The 15,980-nt window shown below is 48.5% G+C and overlaps 1 protein-coding gene across 1 annotated transcript in view; it reads left to right on the forward strand.

Moving 5' to 3' along the window:
• ANKRD33B (ankyrin repeat domain 33B) overlaps positions 1–7,380 on the forward strand; it is a 41,136-nt gene extending 33,756 nt beyond the window's left edge. The window contains exon 4 of the mRNA XM_023734824.1: positions 5,995–7,380. Within this exon, the coding sequence (XP_023590592.1) occupies positions 5,995–6,842 (848 nt within the window). The 3' untranslated portion in view covers positions 6,843–7,380. The remainder of the gene's footprint in view (positions 1–5,994) is intronic.
• The last annotated feature ends 8,600 nt before the right edge of the window (positions 7,381–15,980 follow it).

Raw genomic sequence — 15,980 nt, forward strand, 5'->3', positions numbered from 1 at the left:
CTTAGATGGCCGCACACAGGCTTTTAAGACCCCAGACACTACTCACCAAGGTAGAATGTAGAGCATTGTCTTTATAAGCTGTGTTATGCCAACTGAGCTAGATGTTCCCCGAGACTGACATGCACATTTTTATGTTTTTTCTGAAAAGCATTTATTTAAAATATTATTAAGGCACTATGCTTTTAAGCTTTTCTTCTTACTATCCACTGTGATGCTTTTATCCATTTTGTTGATGACATCAAAAGTTTAAGTTCACATTCAGAAAATTCCACTGGTAACTTAAAAATTGTGCCCTAAGTGGTGCAAATAGTTAATGCGCTCTGCTGCTAACCGAAAGGTTGGAGGTTTGAGTTTACCCAGAGGTGCCTTGGAAGAAAGGCCTGCCAATCTACTTCCAAAAAATCGTCACAATTCCTACGTTTCTCCCTACAAGCCTGAGTGGGTGGCAGTATTTATCCAAGGCCCACAGCAAACGCAAGTTCTGGGGCTTGACCCAGCAAATCTTTGAGACTGATTTGGGGTCTGGGTGCATGCCAAGCCGGTGACCTACCTCACAAAGCTTCTACCCCATAGGTGTCCACGAGGCAGCTCCATGCCTGCTCCTCATGGCTGGGTTGTGCTGACCACTGCGGTGTAGGCCAGCCCAGACTCCGCTGGTCTGGTTCCCACAACTGAAATCTGCGATAATTATAATAACAGTGAGGGTGATAAAGGTGTTTGTTTTGTGCTTATCATGTGCCAGGTGCTCTGCTAAATATCGTTGAAGTTGTTGTTAGGTGCCATCAGGTCAGTTCCTACTCATAGCTGCCCTGTGTACAACAGAACAAAACACTGCCCAGTCCTGCGCCATGCCCACGGTGGTTGTTATGCTTGAGCCCATTGTTGCAGCCACTGTGTCAATCCATCTCGTTGAGGGTCTTCCTCTTTTTCCCTGACCCTGTACTTTACCAAGCATGATGTCCTTCTCCAGGGACTGATCCTTCCTGACAACATGTCCAAAATATGTAAGCCATAGTCTCGCCATCCTTGCTTCTAAGGAGCATTCTGTTTGTACTTCTTCCAAGACAGATTTGTTCATTCTTTTGGCAGTTCATGGTATATTCAATATTCTTCGCCAACACCACAATTCAAAGGCGTCAATTCTTCGGTTTTCCCTATTCATTGTCCAGCTTTCACATGCATATGTGGAGATTGAAAACACCATGGCTTGGGTCAGGCCCATCTTAGTCTTCAAGGTGACATCTTTGCTTTTCAACACTTTAAAGAGGTCTTTTGCAGCAGCTTTGCCCAATGCAATGCATTTTTTTTATTTTTTGACTGCTGCTTCCATGGATGTTGATTGTGGATCTAAGTAAAATGAAATCTTTGACAACGTCAATCTTTTCTCCATTCACCATGATGTTGCTTATTGGTCCAGTGGTGAGGATTTTTGTTTTCTTTATGTTGAGGTGTAATCCATATTGAAGGCTGTGGTCTTGGATCTTCATCAGTAAGTGCCTCAAGTCCTCTTCACTTTCAGGAAGCAAGGTTGTGTCATCTGCATAACGCAGGCTGTTAATGAGTGTAAGCCATGGTATTTTCAGCTGCCTCATATGCATGCAAAAGCTGGATGATGAATAAGGAAGATTGAAGAATTGATGCATTTGAATTATGGTGTTGGTGAAGGATATTAAATGTACCATGGACTGCCAAAAGAACGAACAAATCTGTCTTGGAAGGAGTACAGCCAGAATGCTCCTTAGAAGCAAGGATGGCAAGACTTCATGTCACTTACTTTGGACATGTTAGCAGGAGAGACCAGTCCTTGAGAAGGACATTATTCTTGGTAGAGTAGAGGGTCATCGAAAAAGAGAAGACCCTCAACGGGATGGACTGACACAGTGGCTGCCAGTGATGGACTCAGGTATAGCAACCATAGTGGGCATGGCGCAGGACCGGGCAGTGGTTCATTCTGTTTACTCACTGTGAGTCAGAACTGACTCGAGGGAACCTATGAATAACAGTAGCAGCAGCACCTGTGAGTAACAGGAATGCTGACTTGGCAGCAGCTTAAAGAAAACAAGTATCTATTTTCCTGCATCGCTGAGGTCTTGAGGTAGGCGTCACTGACCAGAGCTGGCCCCGGTCTCCACGGTGATAGCACAGACCCCGTTCCTTCATGCTGTCCACTCAGCTACCCTTAGCAAGTCAGCGTGTCACCTCGTGATTGCATAGCGGCCCCTATAGCTCCCAGCTGTCTACCACATCCCAGACAGGAAGCTTGAGCAGCAACACCTGCATGGGCCCCTTTTATCAGGATGCATCGAAACCTTCTCTTTAGACCTCACTGGCCAGCGCTGGTCACCTGGCCACCCCTGGCTGCAAGGGAGCTTGGGAAAATGGGGACCAGAATTGCAGCCATTAGGTTAGATGATTGATTCTCAGATGGGGCTGATACTGCCTCCCAGGGGACATTGGCAATATCTGGAGACACTGAGTTGTCACAACTGGGGGGATGCTACTGGCATCTGGTGGCTAGAAGCCAGGGATGCTGCTAAACATCCTACAACATGCACAGGGCAGACCCCCACAACAAAGAATCATCCAGCCCCAAATGTCAACAGTGGTGCGCTTGTGAACCCCTGGGTTAGACCTATCATGATTTACTATCTGGAATCGAGCATGCTGCTGCCTTGAATAAAATAGAGGACGTCGTAGAGGCAACTCCCAGGGTCTGCCACGGCACTAAACATGCCCCAGCAAATGGAGCCCAACTCCTGTCTACATGGCCAGAGCACTGGGCGAATCAACCCGCAGGAGGGGGTGAGGTCGCTCAGGTTCTCGTGGGGAGGTCATGAGAAGGTCTCTGTATTCCCTGAAAAATACACGGATAAAATGCTGATCATCAGTTCTTGCATTTCTTGACTTAATTACTACATCTGTTGCTGTTGTTAGATGCCATTGAGTTGGCCTCTGACTCATGGCAACCCCGTGCAAAACGGAAGAAAGTGATGCCCAGTCCTACACCATCCCCATCATCAGTTGCAGATCAGACCCTTGTGAGCCATAGGGTTTTCAGTGGCTGATTTTCAGAAGTCAACCGCCAGGGCTTTCTTCCTACCTACTATGTCTAGGTCATTAATATTATCTTTACTAGCAGTTTCTTAAGGACGTGAGCCCCTCACTTACAGCATGACCCAGGTACTAGGGCTGCATTTGTATAAGTCAGAATGGCCTTTGTTCTTTAGCGTGTTTGTATTTTCTAAGATGATTTTGAAAAGGTAAGCGAGCAAAAGGAAGACGACGGGGAAACTTTGGACAGCTGTTCCTTTAGTTTTTCCATTAGCCTTTGAAAAATGTCTCTTCCGAGCCATGTTCATTAAGATTTTAATTTTGCAGTTTGTTCCTGTTTAAGTGACATGCAATTAATTAAGGTTTAAATGTGTCACCTATTTTTTGCAATGACATTTTTACTGCCCCCTTTTCATTTTAGTCAGTTTATAAATTATACTCCAGCTAATGAGTTCCATCTTGATTTCCAGTTCTAAATAATTACCACTCTCCTAATACACCAATTCTTTAATGTGTCACAGAGTTAAGACCGTTACCAGGAGAGCTCAGGTGGGCCGTGGGGCACTGTGGGCTGGAGGGCCAGGAGGTGGCTTTGCTCCCTGCATCTCTGGGTTCAGCACATGTTGATCGGGGCTGCCTGTCAGACACTCGGGTCTGCGTGGGATAGAAAGGAAGAGGCCTTGGTCAGGCCCGGTCCCCTGGGAGCTGCGCATGAGATGATTGCCCTAGTTCTCCTCGTTGCTTTGCCAGTGGAAACATGACTAATGGGACTTGGACTCCTGAATGATTTTTAACTGTATGTGGGGCTGTGATTGGACCAAGATTAACTGAACCGCAATTCCTTGTTAATTTCTATACTACCCATTGCCATTGCGTCGATTGTGACTCATGGCGACCCCATGTGTTACAGAGTAGAACTGCTCCACAGGGTTTCTCCGCTAATCTTAATGAAGATGGGTCCCTGGGTGGTGCAAACGTTAAGTGCTCGACTACTAGCCAAAAGGCTGGTAGTCCCAACCCACCCAACGATGCCTCAGAAGACAGGCCTGGTGATCTGCTTCCTAAAGGTCACAGCCTTGAAAACCCTATGGAGCAATTTTACTCTGCACACATGGGGTCACCATCGGTTGGAACCCACTCAGTGGCAACTAACAACAAGAATCTTAGTGGAAGCAGATCACCAAGCCTTTCTTCCAAGATGCTGCTGAGCAGGTTCCGACTGCCAATGTTTAGATTAACAGCTGAGCGTAAGCCATTTGTACCATCTAGGGAAATCTCCGTTTCTTTACTACTGAGCTAAAGTTTTTACAGATCCCACCGGGCTGAGTTGAAGTTTAACTCTGCAATATTTAGGGGGCAGTGGGAGGCACAGAGGAGACTTACTAAGCAAGGGACTAGTGTAAGACTTTGAGGAAGAGGCCTGCTCTGCTGTGGTGGGGAGCGCCCTGGGCTGAGGGTCGTAGACCTGGGTCTGAGGCCAGCTCTCTCGGTTACCAGCTGTTCGACCCAGCTGAAGGACCCCCAGGCAGGTCCTTCGACCACTTGGACCACCGTCCATTCTGTAAGGAGCCTTTGTTAAATGCATGCCTCCTCCCAGCCAGGATTGTGTGTATTGGAGAAGCCACACCCTGGTAAATAAGACCTCACCCACCTGAGCAGCCGTATGAGGAGTGAAGGAAGGGAAGGACCAGACGTTTCCTGCAAGATAGGAACCACTGACTTCCTCACAACATATCTGAGCAAAACTTGGGAGGGTGAATGGGACACGAAGCGCCTTGCAAGTGACTGTTACTGTTTTTAGAACATTCTAGTAGCATCCTTCTAGTACTCGCAGAGTACCTTTTTTGTCTATGTCATCTCGCCATCGCTGAGAATCAATGGAATCATTTTTTTTTTTTTAAAAAATTATTTGACCCCTGAAACTATTACCCTGAGTTAATCTTGAAACATTAAACCAAAAATATCCCCTGAAATCATCTTAAAACCAAACAATGGTTTAGCTTAACTAGTAAACCATGTCTGCCTTGAGCACTGTGCTCTTTGAAGAACCATATACACGGGATCAAACTGATAACAGTAACTCAAAAGGTTACACAGGACACATAGGGGGCCGGGAGTTTATGTTACTGTCGTTGATAGGCGTCATCGAGTTGCCTCCGACTCATACTGACCCTGTGTATACAGAACTAGAAGCACTGCCCCGGCCTGTGCCATCCTCATAACCGTTGTTTGAGCTCATTGTTGTAGCCACTGTGTCAGTCCATCTTGCTGAGGGTCATCCTCTTTTTCTGATGACCCTCTACTTTTCCAAACATGATGTCCTTCTCCAGGGACTGATCCCTCCTGGTAACATGTTCCAAGTATGTGGGATGACGTCTTGCCATCCTTGCTTCTAAGGAGCATTCTGGCTGTACTTCTTCCAAGTCAGATCTGTTCATTCTTCTGGCCGTCCATGGGATACTCAATATTCTTTGTCAACACCATGTTAATGGGGGAGGATGACTCAGAAAAAGAGGGCGAGAACGGCTGCACAATTTGAAGAATGTCATCAATGTCACTGAACTGTACAGGTAGAAACGGTCGAATTGGTGTATGTTTACGGTGTATATTCTCAACAACAACAGAATAAAAGAAAATATTTTAGAAAATTCTGATTCAGGTGCTGAATTCCGGAAGGTTTTTCTTTTTCTTTCCTTGTTGGTTCTAATCTAGGAAAGACAAACCATTAAAAGAGCACTGAGGGTAGTTTCGTTATGATAGTAACATATTAGGGGACCGTCAGAGTGGGTGTTGAGTTCAAAGAGCAGACAGCTCTAGGGTGGAGTCTGTTACTAGGTTTTGGAAGTTTTGCTTTTGCTCCAGTCCATGCCTTTAGTTCTCTGCCTGTCAAAGGGACACGTTTTATTGCCCCCACCCATGCCTGTCTGTGTTTTCTCTGTGCAGGGGCCGATGTCCACGCACGAGACCCCCGCCGCAGGCTGTCGTCGCAGGAGTGGGCCGCCTACACGGGACGCGCAGAGGCGGTCCGCCTCATCCAGAGGCTGCTGGAACGCCCCTGCCCTGAGCAGTTTTCGGAAAAGTACAAGCCAGAGTTGCCGCTGGCCCCGGAGGCCGTTCTGAAGCCCTCGGGCTCCAAAAACTGCTTGCAGAGGCTCACCGAGTTCCTGCGGTCCGCTATGACCTCCCGCTCAAGCCAGGGCCCGGAGGATGGGGGCGCCCTGGATCACATGGTGAAGATGACCACAAGCCTCTATAGCCCGGCGGTGGCAGTCGTCTGTCAGACCGTGTGCCCCGAGAATCCCCCCTGCGTGGGGAAAAGGCGGCTGGCGGTGCAGGAAATCTGGGGGGCTCAGGGCGACCGGGACGCCCATGCGCAGTGCAGGGACAAGGCGGAGGGCCCTGAGCGGCAATATCAGACCTCCCAGGCCGGAAGAGTGTCCAGCGAGGCGTCCCCGAGAGCCAGCCTGCCGCCGCCCCCCCTGCCGAGTGCCCAGGTGGCCGCTGCCTCGCGGAGGACCAGCCTCCTGCCCCTGCAGCTGCTGAGGCGGAGCAGCGTGCGGCCGGGCGTGGTCATCCCCAGGGTCCGCGTCAGCAAGGCGCCGGCACCCACCTTCCAGCCCGAGCGGGCGGCGGCCAAGAGCAGCACCAAGGACAGCACCCACCTGCAGATCCCCAAGTGGCGCTACAAGGAGGCCAAGGAGGAGAAGAGGAGGGCGGAGGAGGCAGAGAGGAAGCGCACGGCGGAGGCGCAGAAGGAGCGGCGAACATCTCCGTGGAGGAAAAGGACGTGAGGCGGGTCAGCACGAGGAAAGTGTGGCCGGACGCAGGGCCCCAGCCGGGATGCGTGGGGGACACTGCCCGGACACCACGGAGGAGGAGGCCGTCAGAGCCTGCAGTCTGCACCGAGAAGGGGAGCCTTCCTCCTGTTTCGGCCCCCAACTCTGCCCTCGGCCTCCTGTTCACAGTCTCCTTCCTTCCTTCCCAGGGACCCCCAAAGCGGCCCTTGCTGGTTTGTTCCAGCCGCACCCCAGAGTGAATTGGGATTCACACTAATTGATTTGCCTAAAACCAGTTCACCTAGTCGTCAACACACCAGTGGCCGATTTGCCTAAAAGTCTACCTTCTTTAGAAGCTCAATTCAGAATTTCTTTAGGCCAACTTGTCAAAGGGCGTTTTCTGTATAATTTTGTATTTTTAATGATTATTTATCAAATTTGCAGCACTTTAGGGGCGATGGGGCTCTTTGTAGAGAAGGCAAGTTGAATACGTGTGTCTGAAGAACCTTTGTTGAAAATGCTATTTCTAGCAATAAATATTTATAATATCAGAGATTTCATACAGACCGTGTGGAATTCTCCCCTTTTTTGCTGTGTTTTTGTCTTTGCCCTCCCTTCTGACGGTGGGCGCTGTGGCACTGAGTGGTCTCAGTAACTCCATGAAGTGATTCAGGTGCACGTTCTCTCTGATGGAGGCGTTGACTTTTACAGTAAAACAGTCCCGTGAGACAGAGGGACCCCTGTCACTGTATCCTGTTTTTTAGGCTCTATTCGTACATCATTACTCTGTACTTAACAATAAGGAAGAAAAGCATACATCTGTTGCCAAATTATGTTAAATATGTTAATTACAAAACTGCATAGATAAACAGGTATTTATTGCTAGAACTCAACTCCTATGAAGCAAGGGACTTTTGATCAACTGGATACAAAGTTCTTAATAAATGAAAAATAGATGTTATAGAGAAAAAACTTACTATCATTGGATAAGATGGGGCAAATTTCATAAGTGATTACTAGAAATACAAAATTAAGTCATATGTGCCCTTAGACAAATTGAATCCAGATAGCCTTCAAATGCACAAGGGTAAAAAAAAAAGTACGAAACCCAGAATAATGCAGAACTACTGAAACGGGAGGGGTGATTTTTGAAGGACCAGGTTATTAGAATTGACTATTAAGTGATCTTGTTCTAGGCAGATTCTCTGGAAATGGGGTGGACAGCCCCTCCTCCTGACTCAGTTCCAAACATCCCCTGGGGTGTGTTTATTTTCATTTTTGATGACGCCCCTGACGCTCAGCTGCTCCTCAGGCCAACTATACAGTTTCCAAGATGGAGGCCTTCGGCAGGGCATGTGTGTGACTCGCCCGGGCACCGAGCTCTCCGGGGACTTTTCTGCCCCTATTTTCACTCACAGCACTGAGGAATGGTGATGCATCTCTGCCCATCTGGGCCGCGGGGTATCTGTCACATCTGCACTTTATTTAAATGTTGTCCTTCTTGGAAGCATAGATTTACAATAGCACAGACCAACTAGGAACTTGACTCTAACCCTGGATGTTCCGGTCAAATCGCGTTCCCTGGCCACGGTGACATGGTGGTGTGTGGGAGGGGGAGCGGGGCGCCGACTCGTCCTCTTCCCTCCCACTTGGCATCATCGGGGCATTGTTCAGTCAGGGGTCTCACAAAAGCAGGTGAAACAGGACATCAAGCTGCACCCAACACATGGGAGCCCGGCGTGGTGATGGTGCAGCTTTTAGATCAGATTCTAGTGAGCTCCTGCTTCACTCCAGAAAGGCACCACGCTGAAGGCCACTGGTACTAGTTGGCATTGAGAAACTCGTGCCCAGGAGCTGGGATTGGCCACGTCCCCTCGGACAAAGCATCCTGCGGGTGATGAAGGCTGTGACAGACCTCGGTTACCTTTGCAGGTTGTCCTTCTGCCACGTGTACACAATCCACGGCATCACCGAGCTTGCCGCCAGCCCCACCCTCACCTCTGACAGCTGCAGAGCCAGCCAGCCAGTGCCAAATGGCCCAGGGATTCTCAACCCTGGCTGCCCCTGAGGATCACCTGGGACCTCTTCATCAACACCACTCCCTGCCCCACGGCAGAGATGCCCATTGGGTTGGTCTGGGGAGCTGCACCCCAAGATTTTGGTATAAGCTCCCCAGGGGATTGCGCTGTGCAGCCTGCATTGAGGACGCCGGCTTTCACACATGGGGACTGTGAGGGGCCCAGTACCCTTTAGGTGTGTCTTGCAAGATGCAAACACTGAGCCTACCAGCTGCCACCAAGGACTCTACCTGCGTAAGAACATCCAGTTGTCCTTGGTAGATCAGCTGTAAGGCAGGTTCTGCCCTCAGCGGATTGCTAAATGCTTCTGCCTGTTCCCACCACGGAAGTTTGTTTTGGGAGTAGTATGGAGCCCCACCCCCACCCCAAGGCTTAGGTCTCCAGCTGCTTACCTGTCACGAGTTTATATTTCTGGTTCCCCTCACCCCTCACCCCCAGCCTTCTATCTCATCACAACCCATTTTCAGAGTCTTCAATTAGGAGTAAGGTACCAGGGGTGTGACGGCAACATCCCGGAAGTTTCCTTCAGGCCCCGGGCTGTTCTGAAGTAGGTGAGTGGGGCCCTAGCCCCCAGGTGCTCCAGCCTCCCCCTGGTGTCCAGGGCACGTCGGGACTGCGTCTACGTGTCTAACAACGCACCAGGAGACACGTGCACTTAGAAAAGCTCGTGGAGCCAGCAAGCGTGAGTCAGGCTGTGATTTCTCCGACAAACCGGAAGGTGTGTTTGCTACTTTCCCTGTGGATCGGAAACAGGGTATATGGCTGGCATTAGCGAATGCCAGGAAGAACGAGTCCTGGGGCCAGCGACGGTGCAGAAGGATGGGAAAGTCCCTCTTCTTGGAGGACTTTTGTGTGAGAAGAATCTGATTGAGAAAACTTGCAAGATCCAAGTGAACCCAACCCAGTTTGGGTTCAATCTCTTACCCAGCCCCTCCCTCCAGGATTTAATGGCCTGCCTGTCCAAAGGGAAGCCCGTCGCCCTTTTCATGGTCTCTCGAGGGGTCCAGGCTGCTCTGCAGCTCTGCTCACGCCCAGGCAGCTCAGCAGTTCTCATTTCTGCCGGGTGTAAGCAGATTTGCTAGCAGAGGAGTTTTCCAAGGCAAGGCAAGTGTCTGCCAAGTTTCTCCCCTTGCTCGGTGGGGGGATGCTTTTGAGTTTGTTTTCTGTTCTCTTTGGAGGATGCAGCAGGAGGACAAGGCAGGCCCCTTGCCTAGACTCAGGGAGGGAAGTCTCTGGTTTTCTACAGGGCGGTCATCTGGGGTTATCTTCCTGCGGGCTGGAGGCTCTGCACAAGGGGACGTGGGCAGGCGTGTGTGCTTCTCTGAAATGACAGCATCAGCCCAAGAGCGAGAGGAGACAAAGAGGCAGCGGAGGGGAAGGTGATAGGATCGGTCTGTTCTTGAGCAACAGTATTATGCTACTATTTTTGGGCAAATGGTCTGTTAGAGAAGCCGTGGTCATCTGGTCCCTGAGGTGGAAACACCTTCTAGTCTCCCTGACGCTCCTCCAGGCTGCCATTCTTTGAGATGGTTTTTGTTTTTGTTGCTTTGGACGACTGTATTCGCTGACTGAGTGGTCAACCCTTCTCTCCATTTCTCCCCTTTGTGTCCGTCTTGGAAGGACGGGGGCCATCTCTCGAGTCAGCAGCCACCGCAGGGTCCTCTCTGGCTTCATCACGACGTTTGCCACCTGCCAGCCCCTTCGCCACCTCTCTTCTCCACCCCTTGCCTTTTCTTCCTCCGGCTGTTTTCTTTTCCAGCTTTGGCTAAATCCCTTGCTTATTCCTGGTGGCCCTCCTCTGAGATTGAAAGAGGGCAGAGAATCCAGAGGACCACGTGATGGCAGCATAGCGTCCCTGCTGAATCCTCATGTCATGGGCTCCAAATGTCAAGGGGTGAACGGGCAGCAGAGGGCTCTGGCCTCTGTGGTGGGGTGGAGACTGTGGCTCAGCACCCCCCCCCGCCCTTTTCAGGAAAGGAGACCCATTTGCTCCTGACACAGGACAGTTCTCGCTGTGCAGAGGGTGGAGGTGGGGGTGGGGTGGGCGTTTGCCTGCACCTTTGGCGTCTACCAGCTGTAAATAATGCATTTCAAGTTGACGGGTACCTTCTCAGGGATTTATATAGAAACACAGTTACAGGAAACGCTGACGCATATTTTAATATTTTTTAGTGCTTGAGTGAATTATGATTAAACTGGATTAAAGAATCGAAGAGATACCTCAAGACAATTTTCAATGCTGCTGTTTTCCAATAAGATTTTTGGGAATTGCCCCTCGGTTGAGGTTTCTGTGGCTATTAGAAAACCAAGTCTGTGGCAGCCGAAAGGGCTTTGGGAGGTACATGAAGTCACTTCAGTGCTTCGCAGTTGCCTCCTGTAGATGTGAAGCCTTGTATTTAAAACAATCATCCTCCCATCAGTAGAGATGGCCGTTGGATAACGTAGATGGCGCATCCACCACTTTTCCCTCCAGACCTGGTTACTTTCAGTCCAATATTGGCGTATTTCGTGTGAGGAGACAGTTTTTCTACTTGCTTTTGTGAATAAGGAGTCCCTGGGTGGTGCAAACAGTTAGTTCAGCTGCTCACCAAAAGGTTGCTGGCTCAAGTCCACTCACAGGCACCTCAGAAGAAAGTCCTGTCCATCTACTTCCGAAAACTCAACCATTGAAAACCCTATGGAGCACAGCTCCACTCTGAGACTCACGGGGTCACCATGAGTCGGAGATGCCTCAAAGGCAACTGGTTTTACGTGAATAAAGTGTTCCACAGTCAGCCCAGCACTAAACTCACCGATGGAAAGAGGAAAGGCTCCGAGAAATTCACATGGAGTCACCGTGGTGTTCAATGCACCATCTGTGTGTTTGGCTTCCCGAGAGAACCACACCATCTAGCATTATGAACTTTTCTGTCTGACGCTCCTCTCAACAGGCTCCTGGCGGCACTAGATACCTCAGAAATTTGAAGCTCAGAAAAGGCAATACCTTTATCGTCTCAGCTTTGGGCATTCCCAAGATGCGAGGCTCATTTTGTGGAGAGAGATGAGAGAGATTTCATGGATCAGTTGGAAAATGGAATTGGCGGATGCAGGAGGGCTCTTTCTGACAGTTCTGTGTATCTCCTTCCGTGGTCAGCGGGTGACAGCTTCTCCAAAGTCGAGCATTCAATTAGAGACGAGGCTGTCGTCAGTGATGCTGAGTCCCATGATGTGAGGCTGGGCTCCAGTCCTAAAATGGATGCAGAGCAGTAGGGAAGAATCGTGAGTACCATGTTGTTATGAAGGAAAAGCATCCCAGAGAAGCAAATGAATTAGTCAAAACTCAGAAAGGAGTATAACTTGCTGGCAGGAGCACAGTACTGTTTGCCCGGGCTACCTTGGGAGAGTTTGTCTTCCTCTTCATCATTGACTTTGGTACCTCAGTTATGTGAAACGAGACACAGTCTCGACGCCAGCCTAGTTCTAGCCTTTCCCCCAGGTTCATCTCGAGAGTTCTGCTAGCCCGCTTTCTATTCTAATGCAATACAGTTATTCCCCGCAGCGGTAAGATTGTTCGCGAACTATTTTAACCTATTGGTCACAAGTAGTCTTTTATGTGATAAAGTGCTAGCCCTTGTTCTCTTTCAGTACTTGAAGGAACTCTAACACTCTACCAAAGTGTTCGCTCGGGACCCTTCCCTCCCGGTCTGGGTAACTGTTTGGGTTCTACACCAGGCGGTGGATACACCACTCACAGAAGTCCACCTGGACTTGTGGGGGATCCTGGCTTCCACCCTGGCAGGAGGTGGAGCACCACAGTCTTCAGGCAAGGAGGGACAGAACACTGATCGTGCTGGATTCCTATGAAGAGACGAAAACTGGAACTAGGCAAATACTCCTAGCAATGGGAGTGCCGTTAGCCACAAAGAGCTTCCAACAACACATGTCTTCCTGAAACGCTGATTGCTGTCTTCACTGTTTCGCACCTTCGATGCATCCAGAACTTGCATCGTATGCCAGAATAAACTCTCGAGTCACTCAATTCTGTGCCCCTGAATTCACGTGCTTCATTAACATTTTAAATAAGTGGCTAAAAAATTCCTCTGGAGGTTGTTTTTTGAAAGAAACTGAGGGGGAAAAAGAAAAAACACGTAACAACATGGATTGATGCAACCAATTTTCAAGTGACATGGTTGAAAGCCAGGGCTGTGTGCACTTTTTCCTCACTACGACCCCGCCCAAGGAAACGCCTTTAGGAGGGGTCAGTCCTGCTGTGGTCTGACAGGCCCTCAGCAGGAGGCTGTCCCAGAGCGGACAGTGGATAATAAAGTGTGAGTGCAAGTGTTTTGCTTCATGCTGTGTGTTTGGATACGATTGGATGACCCAAGGGCCCACCAGGAGCACCCCATCTCGAGTGACAGGTGAAGGGCTGGGGTTATCACAACCTGGGTGTTTGTATCGGAAGGTGGTATTGCCCCTGCCAGCTCTCCGCAGGCCTCCTCCCACCGTCCTACAGAGAGGTCGCCTCTGCCTTTGGCGAGGCTCCAGCACGGACAGGATTCTTCTCTTGGGGAACACCACCAGGTGTGGGGTCCACAGCCACAGGGTGGGGGCTGAGTTCTTGATGTTTGGCACCAGCGTGTTGCAGCCATAGAATCAGCACCTTCCTCTGAGGAAGTGCTGGGATTTTTCCAAGCCTAAGTATTAGCTACTATACTGAATCAAAGCGAATGCCATTTCCATTTTGAGAGAAATCATTGGTCGTAATGTGACATCCTTATGTTGGTTTTGGAGAAAGTGGAGGAAGGAAACACAAGCGAAGCTGGTCATCCCCGGGAGACAGAGCAGCGACTGGGGACCTGCTGCTTTATGAAGTTTTGGGAGGTGGAATCAAGTTCCTTTGACACTAATTTTTGAGTAGAAGTTCCAGAAGCTGATTCAGAACTGGATGGCTTATGTATATACTGATGAAACCAGTGAAAGGATATCTAAAACGAAACACCAAACCCATTGCCATCGAGTTGATTCTGTCTCACGGCGACCCCATGGGTGTCAGGGTGGAACTGCTCTATAGGGGTTTTCAAATAGCTCATTTTTTGGAAGCAGATTGCCAGGCCTTTCTTCTGAGGCATCTCTAGGTGATTTGAACTGCCAGCCTTCTGGTTCACAGCGAGTGTTTCACCATTTGCGCCATGCAGAGACTCCTTAAAAGGATATTATAAACCTGGAAATGTCATGAGCAAATGTTCCCCACAAGCCTTTGGGGCGTCCTAAGGAATGTGAATAATACACCCCATTCAAATGGACAGTGATGGCTAATTGCACTGTTCTTGCCTGGCATTTATTGCTTGTCCAAGAACCCGTGTTTTAGCAACGGCGACTCTGTGATGGTCTTGGAGTGGAACAGCCTGCTCAGAGGGTGCCAGATTTCAAGTTAGGGCATCTCAGTATAAGCTCTGTTTTCTGAATGTAATGCTATTTTCATTGTCATTTTCAAAAATCCAGTAGGTTTTTGGATATTTTAAAAAATGTTGAATATGGATATAATAGTGTTAAATTTCGTAGTATTTTTATTTTGAGGTGAGAGTTTTGTTACAGTTTATAAAAGATATTTTCCTATTTGGACCTCAGGGTTATTTGGGGACTTCCAAATGAATGTACCTCACAGCAGCCTCAATTCTTGATATTCAAAAGGTTAATAATTTCGTTACATACTCTGTGATATGACTCGGCAGAAAGAAGGTGTTTTTCCCCTTTAACGTCTAAGAAATTCTGTATGTAATGTTTGAAAAGCGTAGGAAAAAAGATGTGGTAATGTAAACCTGTGGGGGAAATTATGGCTACCGAATTCAAAATCACTTGTGAAATAAACACATTATTATTGTACGATAGCGTGATATTTAAATAAACTTAAATGTGTATAAATCAGAAAACTATAGAATGAAATACACCAATATTTTTATGTCACTTGCTTATTGTAATTGAAATAGAGCCGCACTTCATTTGACACGCTTTCACTTTATTTTTCAAAGATAAGATTTTTAAATGTATGAATTATCCAAGGATACTTTCTCATACATGAAGACAATCTCTTTACAAGCTCCATCTTCTCAGAAGTCACCACTGGGGGACTGACAGCCCCTCAGGCATTTTCCGTGCATTTACATACCTTTGCAAAAAGCCTAGTGCGGTTTTGTTTTTGTGTGTATTCTTTTACCCAAGTGATACACGGTTCCTGTTGTCCTCTCAATTTCTTTTCCTTACTTTACACCTTGGAGAGCTATTTAAATAATTTTTAAATTGGCCTCATTTAAAAACAAAAAAACCCCAGCTAATTGGGGGCAATAGCAATTGTGGTTCAATGGTAGAATTCTCACCTTCCATGCAGAGACTTGGGTTCGATTCCCAGCCAACGTACCTCTTGCACGGCCACCGCCTGTCTGTCAGTGGAGGCTTGCGTGTTGCTGTCATGCTGAAAAGGTTTCATCGGAGCTTCCAGACTAAGATGGACTAGGAAGAAAGGCCTGACCATCTACTTCTGAAAATCAGCCAATGAAAACCCTACGGAGCACAATGGTCCAGTCCATAACGGATGGCCCAGGATCAGGCAGTGTTTCACTCCACTGGGCATGAGGCTGCCAAGTGTCGGGGGTGGACTTGGCAGCGCTAACAACAAAAACACCAGTAACAAAAAGGTAATACATAAACACAAGCGGAAAAAACAAACACTGTAAAAGGGCCTTAGAGAAAACGTGATTTACCCTCTCCCTCGTTGTTCCTCTGAGGAGTCCTTCAGACTTGTACATCCTTCCGGAAATGTTTGGAATATACCCCATCCTTTCTCTGTTATACACACAGGATCCCACCCTGCATACAGCTCTTTGCATTCACGGTGTTTGGGGAGGAACAGGTTTAGGTCCTGTCATGGATTGAATTACATCCCACCCAGAAAATGTGTGTATCAATTTGGCTGGGCCATGATGCCCGGTATTGTGTGATTTTCCTGTATGTTGTAAATCCTGCCTCTATGATGTTAATGAGGGAGGATGGGTGGCAGTTGTGTTAGTAAGGCAGGACTCAGTCTACAAGATTGGATTGT

Source organism: Trichechus manatus, unplaced genomic scaffold (genome assembly GCF_000243295.1).
Source record: "Trichechus manatus latirostris isolate Lorelei unplaced genomic scaffold, TriManLat1.0 scaffold00072, whole genome shotgun sequence".
Lineage (NCBI taxonomy): Eukaryota > Metazoa > Chordata > Mammalia > Sirenia > Trichechidae > Trichechus > Trichechus manatus.